At 41.1% G+C, this 16,640-nt stretch overlaps 1 protein-coding gene across 2 annotated transcripts in view; it reads left to right on the forward strand.

Annotated features, from left to right (window-relative positions):
- Positions 1-208: 208 nt before the first annotated feature.
- Positions 209-16,640, forward strand: part of uxs1 (UDP-glucuronate decarboxylase 1) — a 120,035-nt gene continuing 103,603 nt past the window's right edge. Inside the window, exons 1-4 of one of the 2 annotated variants that reach the window (XM_055877626.1) lie at positions 209-971; positions 12,047-12,074; positions 14,585-14,633; positions 15,719-15,762. In XM_055877626.1, coding sequence (XP_055733601.1) covers positions 881-971; positions 12,047-12,074; positions 14,585-14,633; positions 15,719-15,762 — 212 coding nt within the window. In that variant the 5' untranslated portion in view covers positions 209-880. The remainder of the gene's footprint in view (positions 972-12,046; positions 12,075-14,584; positions 14,634-15,718; positions 15,763-16,640) is intronic. The other variant, XM_055877625.1, reaches the window with a different exon arrangement.

Consider the following 16,640-nt stretch of genomic DNA (forward strand, 5'->3'; position numbering starts at 1 on the left):
GATTCTGTGATCGACATTTTCTGCGTGATTAACACCTAAGGTTAAAGTTCATTATACACTATCGCGATTTGTTTTTTAAATATAGCAGTTGTAACTTTTGGGTGGGAATATTGTACATGTATAATATAATTCTAAGATATTTATGTACGCAAATAAATGCAAAAAATGACACGTCTTCACTTACAAAAATCAGATGTTGAATATGTGCTATCGCGGCAGGCTGCTCAATCAAGGTCAGGAATACTCGATCACCCTGGACAGCTATCGGCCAAGTAGGGGAATAAACTCTGAATTTCGTACAATTTTATCCGGATAAGTTAAACATTAAGAAGATATTATATTTCTTCCTAACTTGTTTTGATTATAAGGTTGTTACGTTTTAGAAAACTATGCGAAAGTAATGGTAATGAAAGATAGCAGGTCTCGCTCATCAAGAAATTGCTAATCTTACGTGTGACCAGGCAGATAGCTAGCTAGCTAATATTCAGTGGTTGTACAGCAATCTACTGTGTGTATTAAGTACATTCTGAATTGAAAGCTGGCGAGGGTTTTCTGCACTGATAATGAAAGTCGTACCACGACCCAGAGAGATGAATAGCCACAAGTGGCAGTGAGTTTAACGTAGCATGCTAAGCTAACTAGCTAACAATTAGCTGTGCTTTTACAGGACAGGAGGTAGCCACGTATGAACCTCTGTCCAGTCGTAGGTGCCTAATTCCTGCTTGTAACATACTAGCTACAAAGTATTCCTTTAGCAGGATATATATTAGATATTCAAAACAAGTCGTAATCTAGAAGGAGCGCGCGTTTTGGTCCATAGTTCTGAAATGTTATAAACCGGAGCCTCGCGTGCTTCCGGGTTCGATGTTGCGTTGAGCAGATGATGAAGCGGATCATCTGGGTGATCTCAGGACTAAACAGAAGGATGATGAAGCTACTGGTCGCCCTCGCTTTGATCGCCTACATTGCCTGTGAGTACAGTATGTCTGCAATACTATTGTATAGGCCTACTGTGTTACAGTAGCTTAGTTCAATCAATACCTCTTGTGTCTGGTTCTCAGTCTCTCGAATCCAACAACAGGCTTTAATGGCAAGACTAACTTTTGTTTACATTGCCAAAATGGCCTGAACAGTAGGTGGTAGTATCCCACTTATACAATAATCAGGATGGTATACAATAATGCTGGTGATGGAGAGTTTTGATGATGATGATGATGGTGGTGACTGTAGTTATGGTGGTAATGATGATGAAGACAATTCAGGTCTAAATGTCTGAATATTGTCTTCCTGAGTGTCTATGCAATGGAGTATGTGTACAGTGAGTAGGCTAATATGGGTCTCATCTCAAGTCTCTACTGCTGGAAGGTCAATGGGCAGGGTCAGAGCACCCTCACATGAATAACTATATAGGTCTAGTCAATGACTGGGAGGGTTGTTTGGGGGTGTGAGCAGAGTACACTAGTCCATTCAGTGATAGAACTGCCAGGGACCTAAAGATGCGATATTATCACTATACTTAGGTGCCCGATATGTATTGACATTCTCACAATTCTTTAAACAGGTTAACATCCACAGACATTCCACTCTACGTTTAAAATCACCATTGGCCTCATAGCGAAATTCCTGAGCGGTTTCCTTCATCTCCGGCAACTGAGTTGCAACGTGTAATTAATAACTTCACCATGCTGAAAGGGATATTCAACGTCTGCTTTTTATTTTTACCCACCTACCAATATGTGCCCTTCTTCGTGAGTCATTGGAAAACCTCCCGCTGTTGAATCTGTGTTTGAAATTCACTGCTCGACTGAGGGACCTTACAATTATCTGTATGTGTGGGGTACAGAGATGAGGTTGTCATTCAAAAATCAAGTTAAACACTTATTGAACACAGAGTGAGTCCATGGAACATGTGTGACTTGTTAAGCAAATGTTTACTTTTGAACTTAATTAGGCTTGCCATAACAAAGGGGTTGAAATCTTATTGACGCAAGATATTTCAGCTTTAAATATTTAATTTAATTTGTTACAATTTCAAAAAACATAATTCCCTTTTTTTGTATTGTGTATAAACCGGTGACAAAACAATCTTAATTTAATCCATTTAAAAATGTGTCTGTAACACAACAAAATGTGGATAAAGTCAAGGGGTGTGAATACTTTCTGAAGGCACTGTATATGTACAGTTGAAGTCGGAAGTTTACATACACCTTAGCCAAGTACATTTAAACTCAGTTTTTCACAATTCCTGACATTTAATCCTAGTAAAAATTCCCTGTTGTAGGTCAGTTAGGATCACCACTATATTTTAAGAATGTGAAATGTCAGAATAATAGTAGAGAGAGTGATTTATTTCAGCTTTTATTTCTTTCATCACATTCCCAGTGGGTCAGAAGTTTACATACAAATCAAATCAACGTTTATTTGTCTTGTGCTCTAAATACAACAGGTGTAGACCTTACAGTGAAATGCTTACTTACAGGCTCTAACCAATAGTGCAAAAAAGGTATTAGGTGAACAATGGGTAAGTAAAGAAATAAAACAACAGTAAAAAGACAGGCTATAAAAGTAGCGAGGCTACTTACAGATACCGGTTAGTCAGGCTGATTTGAGTTAGTATGTACATGTAGATATGGTTCAAGTGACTATGCATTTATGATGAACAGAGAGTAGGAGTAGTGTAAAAGAGGGGGTGTTGGGTGGCGGGACACAATGCAGATAGCCCGGTGAGCCAATGTGCGGGAGCACTGGTTGGTCGGCCCAATTGAGGTAGTATGTACATGAATGTATAGTTAAAGTGACTATGCATATATGATAGGGTTAGGGTTAGAGAGTAGCAGCAGTGTAAGGGTTAGGGTTAGAGAGTAGCAGGGAGTAGCAGCAGTGTAAAAAGAGGTGTTGAAGGGCACACAATGCATATAGTCCGGGTAGCCATTTGATTACCTGTTCAGAAGTCTTATTTCTTGGGGGTAAAAACTGTTGAGAAGCCTTTTTGTCCTAGACTTGGCACTCTGGTACCGCTTGCCATGCGGTAGCGGAGAGAACACGTCTCCTTCCTGAGCGGTATGACGGCTGCGTGGTCCCATGGCGTTTATACTTGCGTACTATTGTTTGTATAGATGGACGTGGTACCTTCAGGCGTTTGGAAATTGTTCCCAAGAATGAACAAGACTTGTGGCGGTCTACATTTTTTTTTCTGAGGTCTTGGCTGATTTCTTTTCCCATGATGTCAAGCAAAGAGGCACAGAGTTCGAAGGTAGGCCTTGAAATGCAGCAACAGTAGAGGTCGACCGATTAATCGGAATGGCCGATTAATCGGGGCCGATTTCAAGTTTTCATAACAATCGTAAATCGGTATTTTTGGGCACCGATTTGGCGGTTTATTTATTTAAAACACTTTTTTTTTTTTTTTTTTTACACTTTTATTTAATCTTTATTTAACTAGGCAAGTCAGTTAAGAACACATTCTTATTTTCAATGACGGCCTAGGAACGTTCTGCCTCAGAACGACAGAACGACAGATTTTTAACCTTGTCAGCTCGGGGGATCCAATCTTGCAACCTTACAGTTAACTAGTCCAATTCTCTAACACTGATTACATTGCACTCCAAGGAGCCTGCCTGTGCCGCGAATGCAGTAAGCTAAGGTAAATTGCTAGCTAGCATTAAACTTATCTTATAAAAAACTATCAATCAATGACTGTCATTGCTCCAATATGTACTTAACCATAAACATCAATGCCTTTCTTAAAATCAATACACAGGTATATATTTTTAACCTGCATATTTAGCTTAAAGATATCCAGGTTAGCATTCAATATTAACCAGGTGAAATTGTGTTATTTCTCTTGCGTTCATTGCACGCAGAGTCAGGGTATATGCAACAGTTTGGGCCGCCTGGCTCTTTGTGAACTAATTTGCCAGAATTTTACGTAATTATGACAACATTGAAGGTTGTGCAATGTAACAGGAATATTTAGACTCATGGATGCCACCCGTTAGATAAAATACGGAACGGAATAAACGTTTTGTTTTCGAGGTGATAGTTTCCGGATTAGTCAAAGGTATATGGTTTAGAGAGAAATAGTTGACGCGTTATAATTCCTGTAATAACTTGCGGCTGAACTTGACAGGGGTTCCTTTGTTATTTTACCGTTCATTTTTTCCATAGAGAATGTCTTGATCTACTTCAAATGAGGTCTGTGTTTCGTGCAGGCTTAAACCGCCTCGACGTTTTGATACCCGTGTAAATCTCACTAGGATAAGGTAACGTTTGTCAACATATTTTCATAAATCCACTCTACAAAAAAATGATCTTTGCTTATATTTAGCCAATATTGATCAGAGTTACCTTGTCCTATGGATATCTACACAGTTATAAAATTGGCAAGGTGGTGTAAGCCTACACGAAACACAGACCTTATTTTAAGTGAATCTAAAAATATCCTATGGAATAAATGAGGGAACCACTTTCAGATTTTGCTAGAAGGTGTCATGGGAATTATGACTCGCACTTTGGTCGTCAATTCTTACCATGCCCATTATTAAAATAGGATTTCCTGCATATAGAAATGACAGTTTTTGTTTTCAACATTCATCACAGGTAACTTAAACTCTATTTTTATTCAAACAGTTGAGAGTATTTGTCTCCGAAGCAGACTCTTCAGTATCATTGTCACTTCAGAGCTGTGTGTGTGTGTGCATTTATGTATTATATTAAGTTAAAATAAAAGTGTTCATTGTTCATTCAGTATTGTTGCAGTTGTCATTATTACAAAAATGTGTGTGTGTGATATATATAAAACAGTTTATTTTTATTTTTATAAATCGGCCGATTTAATCAGTATCGGCTTTTTTTGTCCTCCAATAATCGGTATCGCGTTGAAAAATTATAATCGGTCGACCTCTAATCCACAGGTACACCTCCAATTGACTCAAATGATGTCAATCAGCCTATCAGAAGCTTCTAAAGCCATGACATCATTTTCTGGAATTCTCCAAACTTAGTGCATGTAAACTACTGGAATTATGATATAGTGAGTTATAAGTGAAATAATCAGTGTGTTAACAAATGTTGGATTAATTACTTGTGTCATGCACAAAGCAGATGTCCTAACAGACTTGTCAAAACTATAGTTTGTGAACAAGAAATTTGTGGAGTGGTTGAATGGGGATGTAAAGCTAGTTATAGTTTTTCACATATTTTTTGAGATTTGTTTAGGAGTTGGCCTTGGAAGCGTAGGGATTCATATTTTGCCTAATATAAAAAGTGTGGCAGTATCTGGGTGTTAATTAGGCTTGTTGTTGTTACACTTGTTTTGTTTTTGCCTCTAGGCCTAATGCACTGCTTTGTTCTCCACAGCTCATGTAAAAAACAACACCTCTGAATTAACAGAACATTGGAACCCATCTCATTATAATCACATACCCTGGCATTTTAAATGGATAGAATTGAAAAAACACAGTCACATTCACAGAACAAGATTCATTCAATTATTTTCTTTGAGAATTTATTTTCCAATTAGCCACTGTGTGTGGCCTTTGGCAAGCTGCCAGGGTTTTGGAGGGAGAGTAAAGCCCCAGCTGCTTTTAGGACTAGGGCTGGGCAATCCCTTACAAAAAAATATTGCAGTTTTGAAACTGCAGTAAAGGTGCAGTAACGGCAGTTGAGTCGACTGGTATTTTGGATACAGTAATTTTGCAGAATAACTGCAGTTACACTGCAAAATTACTGCAGTAAAAAAACTGTGTTATTTTGGACGCAGTATTTGCCGCATACTGCAGTTACACTGCACTCTTACTGCAAACTATTTCCTAAGGGTCATTAGATTAATTTGGCGCAATGAACCAATTGCCTGTATCAAAAGAATCAGATGATACTCATAGGACTTCATGTTACACAATATATGTATGTTTTGTTCCATTAAGTTCATGTTTATATACAGAAATCTGAGTTTACATAGGCGCGTTACGTTCAGTAGTTCTAAAACATCCAGTGATTTTGCAGAGAGCCACATCAATGAAATACTCATAATAAACACTGATAAAAGATACAACTATTATGCATGGAATCATAGATCCACTTCTCCTTAATGCAACCGCTGTGTCAGATTTCAAAAAAGCTTTACCAAAAAAGGACGCCATGCAATAATCTGAGTACAGTGCTCAGACAACAAATCAAGCCATACAGATATCCAGCAAGTTGTGGAGTCAACAAAGTCAGAAATAGTATTATAAATATTCACTTACCTTTGATGATATTCATCAGAATGCACTCACATCCCAGTTCCACAATAAATGTTTGATTTGTTCGATAAAGTCCATCATTTATTTCCAAATACCTCCTTTTTGTTCGAGTTTAGCCCAGTAATCAAAATTCATGAGGCGTGATCACTAGGTGCAGACGAAAAGTCAAAAAGTTCCATTACAGTCCGCAGAAACATGTCAAACGATGTATAGAATCAATCTTTAGGATGTTTTTATCATAAATCTTCAATAATGTTCCAACCGGAGAATTATTTTGTCTTCAGAAATGCAATGGAACGCAAGCTAACTATCACGTGAACAGCTCATGGCACTCTGCCAGACCCCTGACTCAAAGAGCCCTCATTTCCCCCTCTTTCACAGCAGAAGCATCAAACAAGGTTCTAAAGAATGTTGACAGCTAGTGGAAGCATTAGGAAGTGCAATATGACCAATATCCCACTGTATATTCGATAGGCGATGAGTTGAAAAACTACAAACCTCAGATTTCCCACTTCCTGGTTTGATTTTTTTCTCAGGTTTTTGCCTGCCATATGAGTTCTGTTATACTCACAGACATCATTCAAACAGTTTTAGAAACTTCAAAGTGTTTTCTATCCAAATATACTGATAATATGCATATCCTAGCTTCTGGGACTGAGTAGCAGGCTGTTTACTCTGGGCACCTTATTCATCCGAGCTACTCAATACTGCCCCCGGCCATAAGAAGTTAAGACATTATTTTACTGTAGTAGAGGAGAAGTTAACTTGTCTAACAGTACCCTTTTTATGTCTCAACTCCTAAAATTTAGAACAGGGCTGATCCTACTAAAGCGGGAGTGTCAATAACCATGATTGTGGAAAATTAAGCCTCAGTTTCTGTCGCGCACGGTACCATGTACTAAAGGTCTGCACTACAATGTACTTACTGCTTGCAGCATTTTAGCCACAGACTTATGTGCTAGCTGTCTAGTCTGTGTTATATAAATGTGCAATGAGCATAAAAATACGCTTTCATATGAGGAATTAGCTACTCGTTTTTGTTCAGAGAATTAAGCAGCTTCTTATCCAGGTAGGTCACATGATTTCAACATCTATACAAAGTGAACAGGCCGTGTTGTTCAAACAGTTGAAGACGGACAGGAGGGTGTATTCATAACAGTTAGACTGTTCTACCTTGTTAGCAAGCAAATAGATCCCCAAAAAAGAAATGAAGAAATATCAGAATGAGCAATGTCAGAGATTGGAATATAAATATATATACATGTATATAAAAAACACTGACTGTACAAAACATTAGGAACACCTAATGTTGGTATGAGCATAATAACTCCATATCATAGTACCCCCCCCCCCCCTCCAAGAGCCCTCGCCTCCTCCCTGTAGGCTGTCTCATCGTTGTTGGTAATCAAGCCTACTACTGTTGTGTTGTCTGCAATCATGATGATTGAGTTGGAGTCGTGCATGCCACGCAGTCATGGGTGAACAGGGAGTACAGGAGGGGGCTGAGCATGCACCCTTGTGGGGCCCCAGTGTTGAGGATCAGCGAAGTGGAGATGTTGTTTCCTACCTTCACCACCTCAGGGCGGCCCGTCAGGAAGTCCAGGACCCAATTGCACAGGGCGGGTTGAGACCCAGGGCTTCAAGCTTAATGAAGAACTTGGAGGCTACTATGGTGTTGAATGCTGAGCTGTAGTCATTGAACAGCATTCTACATAGGTATTCCTCTTGTCCAGATGGGATAGGGCAGTGTGATGGCGATCGCATAGTATATTGGTGCTGATTGGTGCTCTATTGGGGCTGTAAGCAAATTGAAGTGGGTCTAGGGTGACAGGTAAGTTGGAGGTGATATGAACCTTGACTAGTCTCTCAAAGCACTTCATGATGACAGAAGTGAGTGCTACAGGGCAATAGTCATTTAGTTCAGTTAATTTAGTTCTTGGATACAGGAACAATGGTGGCCATCTTGAAGCATGTGGGGACAACAGACTAGGATAGGGAGAGATTGAATATGTTCGTAAACACACCAGCCAGCTGGTCTGCGCATGCTCTGAGGACCTGGCTAGGGATGCCGTCTGGGCTGGCAGCCTTGCGAGGGTTAACACGTTTAAATGTCTTACGTCGGCCACGAGAGAAGGAGAGCCCACAGTCCTTTGGTAGCGGGCCGCGTCGGTGGCACTGTATTATCCTCAAAGCGGGCAAAGAAGGTGTTTAGTTTGTCTGGAAGCAAGATGTCGGTGTCCGTGACGTGGCTGGTTTTCCTTTTGTAGTCCGTGATTGTCTGAAGGCCCTGCCACATACTTCTCGTGTCTGAGCCGTTGACTTGCGACTCCACTTTGTCTCTATACTCACGTTTTGCTTGTTTTATTGCCTTGCGGAGGTTTATATTGTTTGTATTCGGCCATATTGCCATTTGCCTTTCCATGGTTAAATGCGGTGGTACGCACTTTCAGTTTTGTGCATCTATCCACAGTTTCTGGTTAAGGTAGGTTTTAATAGTCAAAGTGGGTATAACATCTCCTATACACTTCCTTATAAACTCACTCACCGAATTAGCATATACGTCAATATTATTCTCTGAGGCTATCCGGAACATATCCCTGTCTGCGTGATCAAAACAATCTTGAAGTGTGGATTCCGATTCGTCAGACCAGCATTGAATAGTCCTTAGCTCGGGTACTTCCTATTTGAGTTTCTGCCTATAGGAGCGGAGGAGCTAAATAGAGTCGTGGTCAGATTTGCCAAAAGGAGGGCGGGGGAGGGCCTTGTATTCATCGCGGAAGTTAGAGTAACAGTGGTACAACGTTTTTCATGCGCGAGTGCTACAGACGATATGCTGATAGAATTTAGGTAGTCTTGTTGAAGTCCCCAGCTACAGTAAATGCAGCCTCAGCATATATGGTTTCCAGTTTGCATAGAGTCCAGTGAAGTTCCTTGAGGGCCGTCGTGGTATCGGCCTGAGGGGGGTTATACACGCCTGTGATAATAACGGAAGAGAATTCTCTTGGGAGATAATACGGTCGGCATTTGATTGTGAGGAATTCTAAGTCAGTTGAACAAAAGGACTTGAGTTCCTGTATGTTGTTACAATTACACCATGAGTCGTTTAATCATAAAACATACACCCCCGCTAGCACTTTCAGCATTACTCACTCCAACAGCCACCCACCCACCCAGTCAGTCAGTGTTCATGTGAGACAGCTTCTTACTGCCCTTGGGAGTCTCATTCAACAACCCATCGCAAAGGATTTAGCCTCTTTCAATTAAAGACATTGTATGCTTCAATCAATATTTGCTTGCACACGTACTGGTTGAATGGGTTGTGAATGTGTGACATCGATCACAATTGAGGGTGTTCCTAAGCCACTTTGATCCAGTTGGCACTACATTGGAAGTGCTTTGTCTTTTATTGTTTTGCATTCTCTCATGCACACACACACACACACACACACACACACACACACACACACACACACACACACACACACACACACACACACACACACACACACACACACACACACACACACACACACACACACACACACACACACACACACACACACACACACACACACCGCTAAGACTTAGGCTAGTCAACGCGTATGTTGTTTGTCACCAAGTCACAGGGTACAAAGTGTGGATTTCCCTTCCATATCATCTCTTGCTCTCTCACCTACCTCTCCATGTCTCTGCCTTTCCTTTTGAGGCTCTAGTCCATTCGCGTGGAGATCCTGAAGGCCAACTGCTGCTTGTACACTAAGTGGCTGGCTGCGACAACACATATAGCATAAGCTAGGTTAGCCGCTGGCCATGGTAGAGACTAGAGATGGAGTTAGATCAAGTTCAGGGCTAGCCACTCTACTCCAAGTAGGCCAGATAGATAAGCCCCAGTTGGATGGCAGGTAGGGGGAAGAGACACACTTGCCCTGGGTTGTTTATGACTGGAGAGAGAGATGGATAGATGGGTATGGCAGATACGTATAAGTGACAGTTATTGCTACAGTTTCCTTATTACAGTTTGGCTATTTGTAACAGTCTCTCATGTTCCCCTGTGCCCTGTTTCCCTCGCTCCGTCTCTCTCCTCTCTCCCTGCCTGCCTGCCTCAGGCATGCCCTGGCACCAAGACTGGACTAGACTGTGTCTCCTGGTTTTGTGAGGCAGAGAAGCACAAGAGAAGGCTAGAATCGGAAACAGGAGGAGAGTGAACTGCAGGCGAGCTGAATACAGAGTATCCCTGTTTATACGAACAAGGCTATCAAACTGTCACATGCCACTAGCAAGTCATACTGTTGTGTGTGTGTACCTATAAGATACACTCAGAAATACACAAACCAGAGAGAGATTTGGGGGAGATTTCTCCTTTTCCCTAGGCATATTGATTTATTTACAGAGGTTTGACACCCACCATCTCAGATTGTTATGAAGTTGTTTCTGTATTTAGAAACAGATTAGCATTTCTGAAACATTATTTTGATTAAATATATTTGATCTGAGATATTGAGCTAATTGATTGCACCCAAATTGGCAATTTTAATTAATTGGATTCATATAATCGCAAATAAATATACTACTTAACATCTGATTTGGACCATAATTATTCCTAATAATGAGTAAGACATGATGAGTCCAATTACAGTGGGTATCAGAAGTATTCACCCCCCTCTGATTTTTTACACATTTTGTTTTGCGTTACAAAGTGTGATGTAATTACGTTTTTTTCTATTTTTACAAAATAATACAAATTAAGTAACAAATATAGTCGTTGCATAAGTATTCACGCCCTTTGTTTAGACAAGCCTATTTTAGTTCTGGAGTAAGATTTGCCTAAACAAATCACATAAGTTCCATGGACTAATAATAGGGGTTAACGTGACTTTTTAATGACTGCCTCTTCCTCTTTCCCCCATATATACAACAGCTGTGTAATGTTCCTCAGTGAAGTAGTGGATTTCAAGCACAGATTTGACTACAAAGACCAGGGAGCTTTTCGAAAGCCTCATAAAGAAGGGGAGTGATTGGTAGATGGGTAACAATAACAAGTTAGACATTGAATATCTCTTTTAAGCATGGTCAAGTTAATAATGTTGCTGTGGAGGATGTATTAAACCACTCAGTTGTCCTTCTGAACTGAGCTCAGGACAGGAAGGAAATTGCTCAGAGATGTCCATGATGATGATTGGCGATTTTAAAACGGCTACAGAGTTCAGAGGCTGGGATGGGAGAAAACAGGATGGATTAACAACATTCTAGTGACTCCACAATAATCACACAAATATGCAAAATCCTTTATGCAACAAGGCACTAAAGTAATACTGCAGGGGGGGAAAAGCACGGCAAAGGAATACACTTTTTGCCCTAAATGCAAATTATTTTTTTTTTCTTTAACCTTTATTTAACTAGGTAAGTCAGGAAAGGACATGCAAACAAAGCCTTATTTTTGGGGCATGCTTGACATTGGCAAAGAACGGGGAGTTGTTCATGTTAAAAAGAAACGGGATGGAGCTAAGCACAGGCAAAATCCTAGAGGAAAACCTGCTTCAGTCTGCTTTACACCAGACACTGGGAGAGGAATTCACCTTTCAACAGGACAGTCATTTACAACATAAGGCCAAATCTACACTGGAGTTGCTTACCACCAAAGTTACAGTTTTGACTTATATCTGCTTTAAATATATATTGCAAGACTTGAAAACTGCTGTCTAGCCATGATCCCCAACAGTAGAGAGATAGAGAGAGAGAATGAATATTTTGAAAAGCACCTTTTAGTTAATGTTTTCTTCCCCTTCTCTCATCCTTCATTGTAGCTGTCTGGGGAACCTACACCAATATGAGGTACAGTATGCTTTAATGACTATTTCCTTTCTTCATAAAACAAATGCATGGATACCATGAAATTACTACACTGTCAGTCCCCTCTTTCATGCCGTTCCTGTTTTATATTTCATGCTATTTTCTATCCATTCTGTTGCAATCCATTTGACTTTTTTTTCTATCCACTTTACTCCCTTCACCCTTAATTACATTGAATAAACTCAAAACACACTCAACAACTCAGGACTGTTAGGGAGTTATACTCAGTCTCAACAATCTTAGTTACGTTAGAAGGAATGCACCAAAAGCACTTTCAATTATTTTTATCCTGGATGCTAGTGTTCATGTTTTGATTCTTATAGCTTGTAATTGGGGTTGGATTCAGACTGTAAACAGCACATGAGTTGGTTTAGCTAGCCAGTTAACCATGTTACATCACTGAGTTGGTTGTTGATGTGATCAACCAGGTGTGCTACTGTTTGATATATACATGGACAATGGAGAGAGAAGAGCAACCATGTAGGACCAGCAGTGCAGATTATATAACCAGGGGTGTAGAAAGCACATGTGTGCATGCACTCTGGATTTCCCTGTTTTTCTGTCTTCTTATGTTATCTTTCTCTCTATCTCTGTCTCACTGTGGGTCTCTCACTCTTTCTCTCAGTCTCTGTCTCCTTCTCCTGATCCATGTGCGTTCATAGCCTTTGTGTGTGTGTGTATTATGTGTGTCTGATTCTTAGGTGTGTCTGTGGGTCGGTCCGAAGTCAGGGATGGAAAGATGCACTGTTATGCTGAGGGGAGGGTGATGTGGGTCTTTCACTGTGATTTTATTGACATGGAGGGGGCTGTTGTGGTGATCATCTTACCGCCACCCTGGCAGTCAAGATTCGTGACCGCAGTACAATTCCACGTGACCGTTGAGTCACGGTAATCTCCTCTTATGCACTCTGGACATGCATTGGTAGCACCCAACTTGCTAACGACCGTCAGGTCGCTAATTGCCTGGTACTCAGGACTCTATTGTCCCTCTAACCACTCTGAAATCAATGGAAAATCACATCAAACACTTATCATCAAAAAAGTATAATTCTTTGAAAACCCTCACTGTGATGATCAATTTGAAGAGGTTGAAACATAGTTATTGTCGATGTTGTTTCAAAGCCTAACACAGCAAATAGACAGCTCTTTCAAAAGTGATGGCTAATTCAAACACCCATATGCATGTTAGAGCTTCTGCATAGGCTTATACGCTGTGTTTACAAAAGGAATTGTCTGAAGAGCTCCGTTCTCCAGATCTGTGCCTCGACACAATACTGTCTCGGAGTTCTACGGACAATTCCTTCGACCTCATGGCTTGGTTTTTCCTCTGACATGCACTGTCAACTGTAGGGCCTTATATAGACAGGTGTGTGTCTGTCCAAATCATGTCCAATCAATTGAATTTACCACAGGTGGACTCCAATCAAGTTGTAGTAACATCTCAAGGATGATCAATGGATACAAGATGCACCTGAGCTCAAGTTCGAGTCTCATGGCAAAGGGTCTGAATACTTACAGTGCCTTGCAAAAGTATTCACCCCTTGGCTTTTTCCCTATTTTTTTGCATTACAACCTGTAATTTAAGTGGATTTTAATTTGGATTTCATGTAATGGATATACACAAAATAGTCCAAACATTTAAATGTCTTGGAATGGCCTACTCAATCCAATTGAGAATCTGTGGTATGACTTAAAGATTGCTGTACACCAGCGGAACCCATCCAACGTGAAGGAGCTGGAGCAGTTCTGTCTTGATGAATAGGCAAAAATCCCAGTGTCTAGATGTGCCAGGCTTATAGAGACATACCCCAAGAGACTTGCAGCTGTAATTGCTGCAAAAGGTGTCTCTACAAAGCATTGGCTTTGGGGGTCAGTTGTTATGCACGCTCAAGTGTTCAGTTTTTTTTGTCTCATTTCTTGTTTGTTTCACAATAAAACATATTTTGCGTCTTCGAAGTGGTAGGCATGTTGTGTAAATGAAATGATACAAACCCCCCCCAAAAATCAATTTTAATTCCAGGTTGTAAGGCAACAAAATAGGAAAAATGCCAAGGGGGGTGGAATACTTTCGCAAGCCATTGTATGTAAATAAGGTATCTTTTTATTTTGAGAACATCGCTTTGTCATTATGGGGGTATAGTGTATAGATTGATGATTTTTTATTTCATCCATTTTAGAATGTGGCTGTAACGTAACAAAATGTGCAAGAAAGGAGAGGAAGGGAGAGAAAGAGGGAGATTGGAGGAGAGAGAGGGGGATTGGAGGGAGAGAGAGGGGGATTGGAGGGAGAGAGAGGGGGATTGGAGGGAGAGAAAGAGGTTGATTGGAGGGAGAGGAGACAGACGGGGGAGAGGAGGTGGAGGAGTGGGGGACAGATAGACATACGGAGGCAGCGTGGGTACCTAAAAGCGAGCTTTGTGTGGTAAGCTATTGACTCTGGGCTGAAGAGATTAGAGTTTCATTCGCGCCTCACTGTATGTCTATCTCTCTAGATCCATACAGGAACATGGAGAGATGAAGATTGAGGAAAGGATTGACGAGGTGAGTTCTCTCTTCCTCACTGTTTTTCCCATCATGCAATGTATGATCAATATGAATAATATAATGTCCCCAGCACAAAATCCTCCGTCCAACACACACACACACACAGTGTACACACACTGACATGTCGCTGTGTGTGAAGGCATTTTAATTCATACTCCCAGTCAGAGCCCTGACACCTGAGGTGTTCAAACATCTCGCCGCTTTTCTCGTTGTGCTGCGAAGTTCAGTTTTTATCCTCGTCATCTGTCTCTTTGTTATATTTATCCTGAAGGCCCAAACACCCGCTGAGGGAGAGCTGTAAATGATGCCGATATAGACAGACTGACAATGGGAGGCATTACTAATGATGATTTAGAGCAGGAATGGATGTCTAGAGCCTCCTCCTCCTGGCGGGCCGCACTGTGCTTCTGTTTCAGCTCAGCACTAAACACACCTGATTCTAGTTGTCCTGTATACTGGACATTGTGTCACCCTGGGATGTGTTTAGCATTGTGGACGGTTTGTTACTACAAGGTAGTGAATATGGATTGGCTATCACTGTGCGAGAGAGAGAGAATTATCAGTCTGTTACTGAATCAAAATGGCGTCTTTATCTCTGTCAATTTCCTCATTAGAATAGGGCTCTTTTGTATCTGGCTGACCTTACGGTTCAAAGTGGCTCTGAAGACTCATTTCTGGGTGTCTGCGCAGGCTTTTATCCAGGGTGACATTTCTCCCCAGACTGATCTCTGATTAGACGTCTCACACCAATGGGGGTGAAGGTGTTGTCTAGAAACAAGCACAACTGTGTGTGTGTGTGTGTGTGTACAATGCAAGCTTAAGGGAATACAACAAACAACATTATTTTTGTGTCACTTAGTCTTGTCATCGGGTGCGTTTGTAAACCCGGCAGGCAAAACAGTTCCACATGAAATCACACACTCCTCAGCAGATGAGCAGCCCAAACCAAACTGCTCTGAATGACTATTTAGCATTACCTTTACACTGTGTGTGTCCTTACAGCAGGATAATCCCATGGTAACACATTATCCCTGCAGGATCAGTCTAATCTGTCTTTATATTCTTCTCTCTCTTTCTCACAGGCAGTTGCTCCCCTCAGAGAGAAGATCCGGGATCTGGAGCTGAGGTATGTCTGCTTCATCACACACCTGCAAGCAAACACACACACGTACACACAAACGCACGTAAATACACACACGCACACACACGCACGCACGTACATACGTATGCACAAACACATTAAATCAAATGTTATTGGTCACATACACTTATTTAGCAGATGTTATTGCAGGTGTAGCGAAATGCTTGTGTTCCTAGCTCCAACAGTGCAATAATATCTAACAATTCACAACAATGCACAAATCTAAAGGTAAAAAAATGGGTTAAAGAAATATAGAAATATTAGAACGAGCAACGTCAGGACGGCATTGACTAGAATACAGAAGAATACAGTATATTCATGCACACACACACATGCAGTGGCATGTTTATTCATAACTGTGGTCTACTGTGCTGCAGATGCTCCATATCGTAAACGGGCAATCTGCAGGTCAAACAATAATAATGCGGGCCACCCCGCCTCAGTTTTGGTAAACAGCTATTATAATATTTCATATATAATAATACATAAATGCTATGGGTGTCTCTGAGAGGGACTGTGTCTCTGAGAGGGACTGTGTCTCTGAGAGGGACTGTGTGTGTGTGTGTGAGAGGGTGTGTGTGTGTCTGAGAGGGTGTGTCTGAGAAACTGGAGGTGGCAGAATGAAGTGGTTGAGGTGTAGGGTTTGAGCATAGCCTGAAGGTACTGAAGGTAGGGAGGGTCAGTTTCTCTTGCACCATGGTCTTGTTGTGGATGTGAGCTTGAACTGGTAGCCAGTGGAGTGTGCAGAGTGACATGGGGTTACTTTGGAAGGTTGAACACCAGGCAGGCTGTGGCGTTCTGGATAAGTTGCAGAGGTTTGATGGCACAAGGTAGCTCAGGGAGCCCAGCCAACAGAGAGCTGC

The sequence above is a fragment of the Salvelinus fontinalis genome, chromosome 23 (assembly GCF_029448725.1).
Source record: "Salvelinus fontinalis isolate EN_2023a chromosome 23, ASM2944872v1, whole genome shotgun sequence".
Lineage (NCBI taxonomy): Eukaryota > Metazoa > Chordata > Actinopteri > Salmoniformes > Salmonidae > Salvelinus > Salvelinus fontinalis.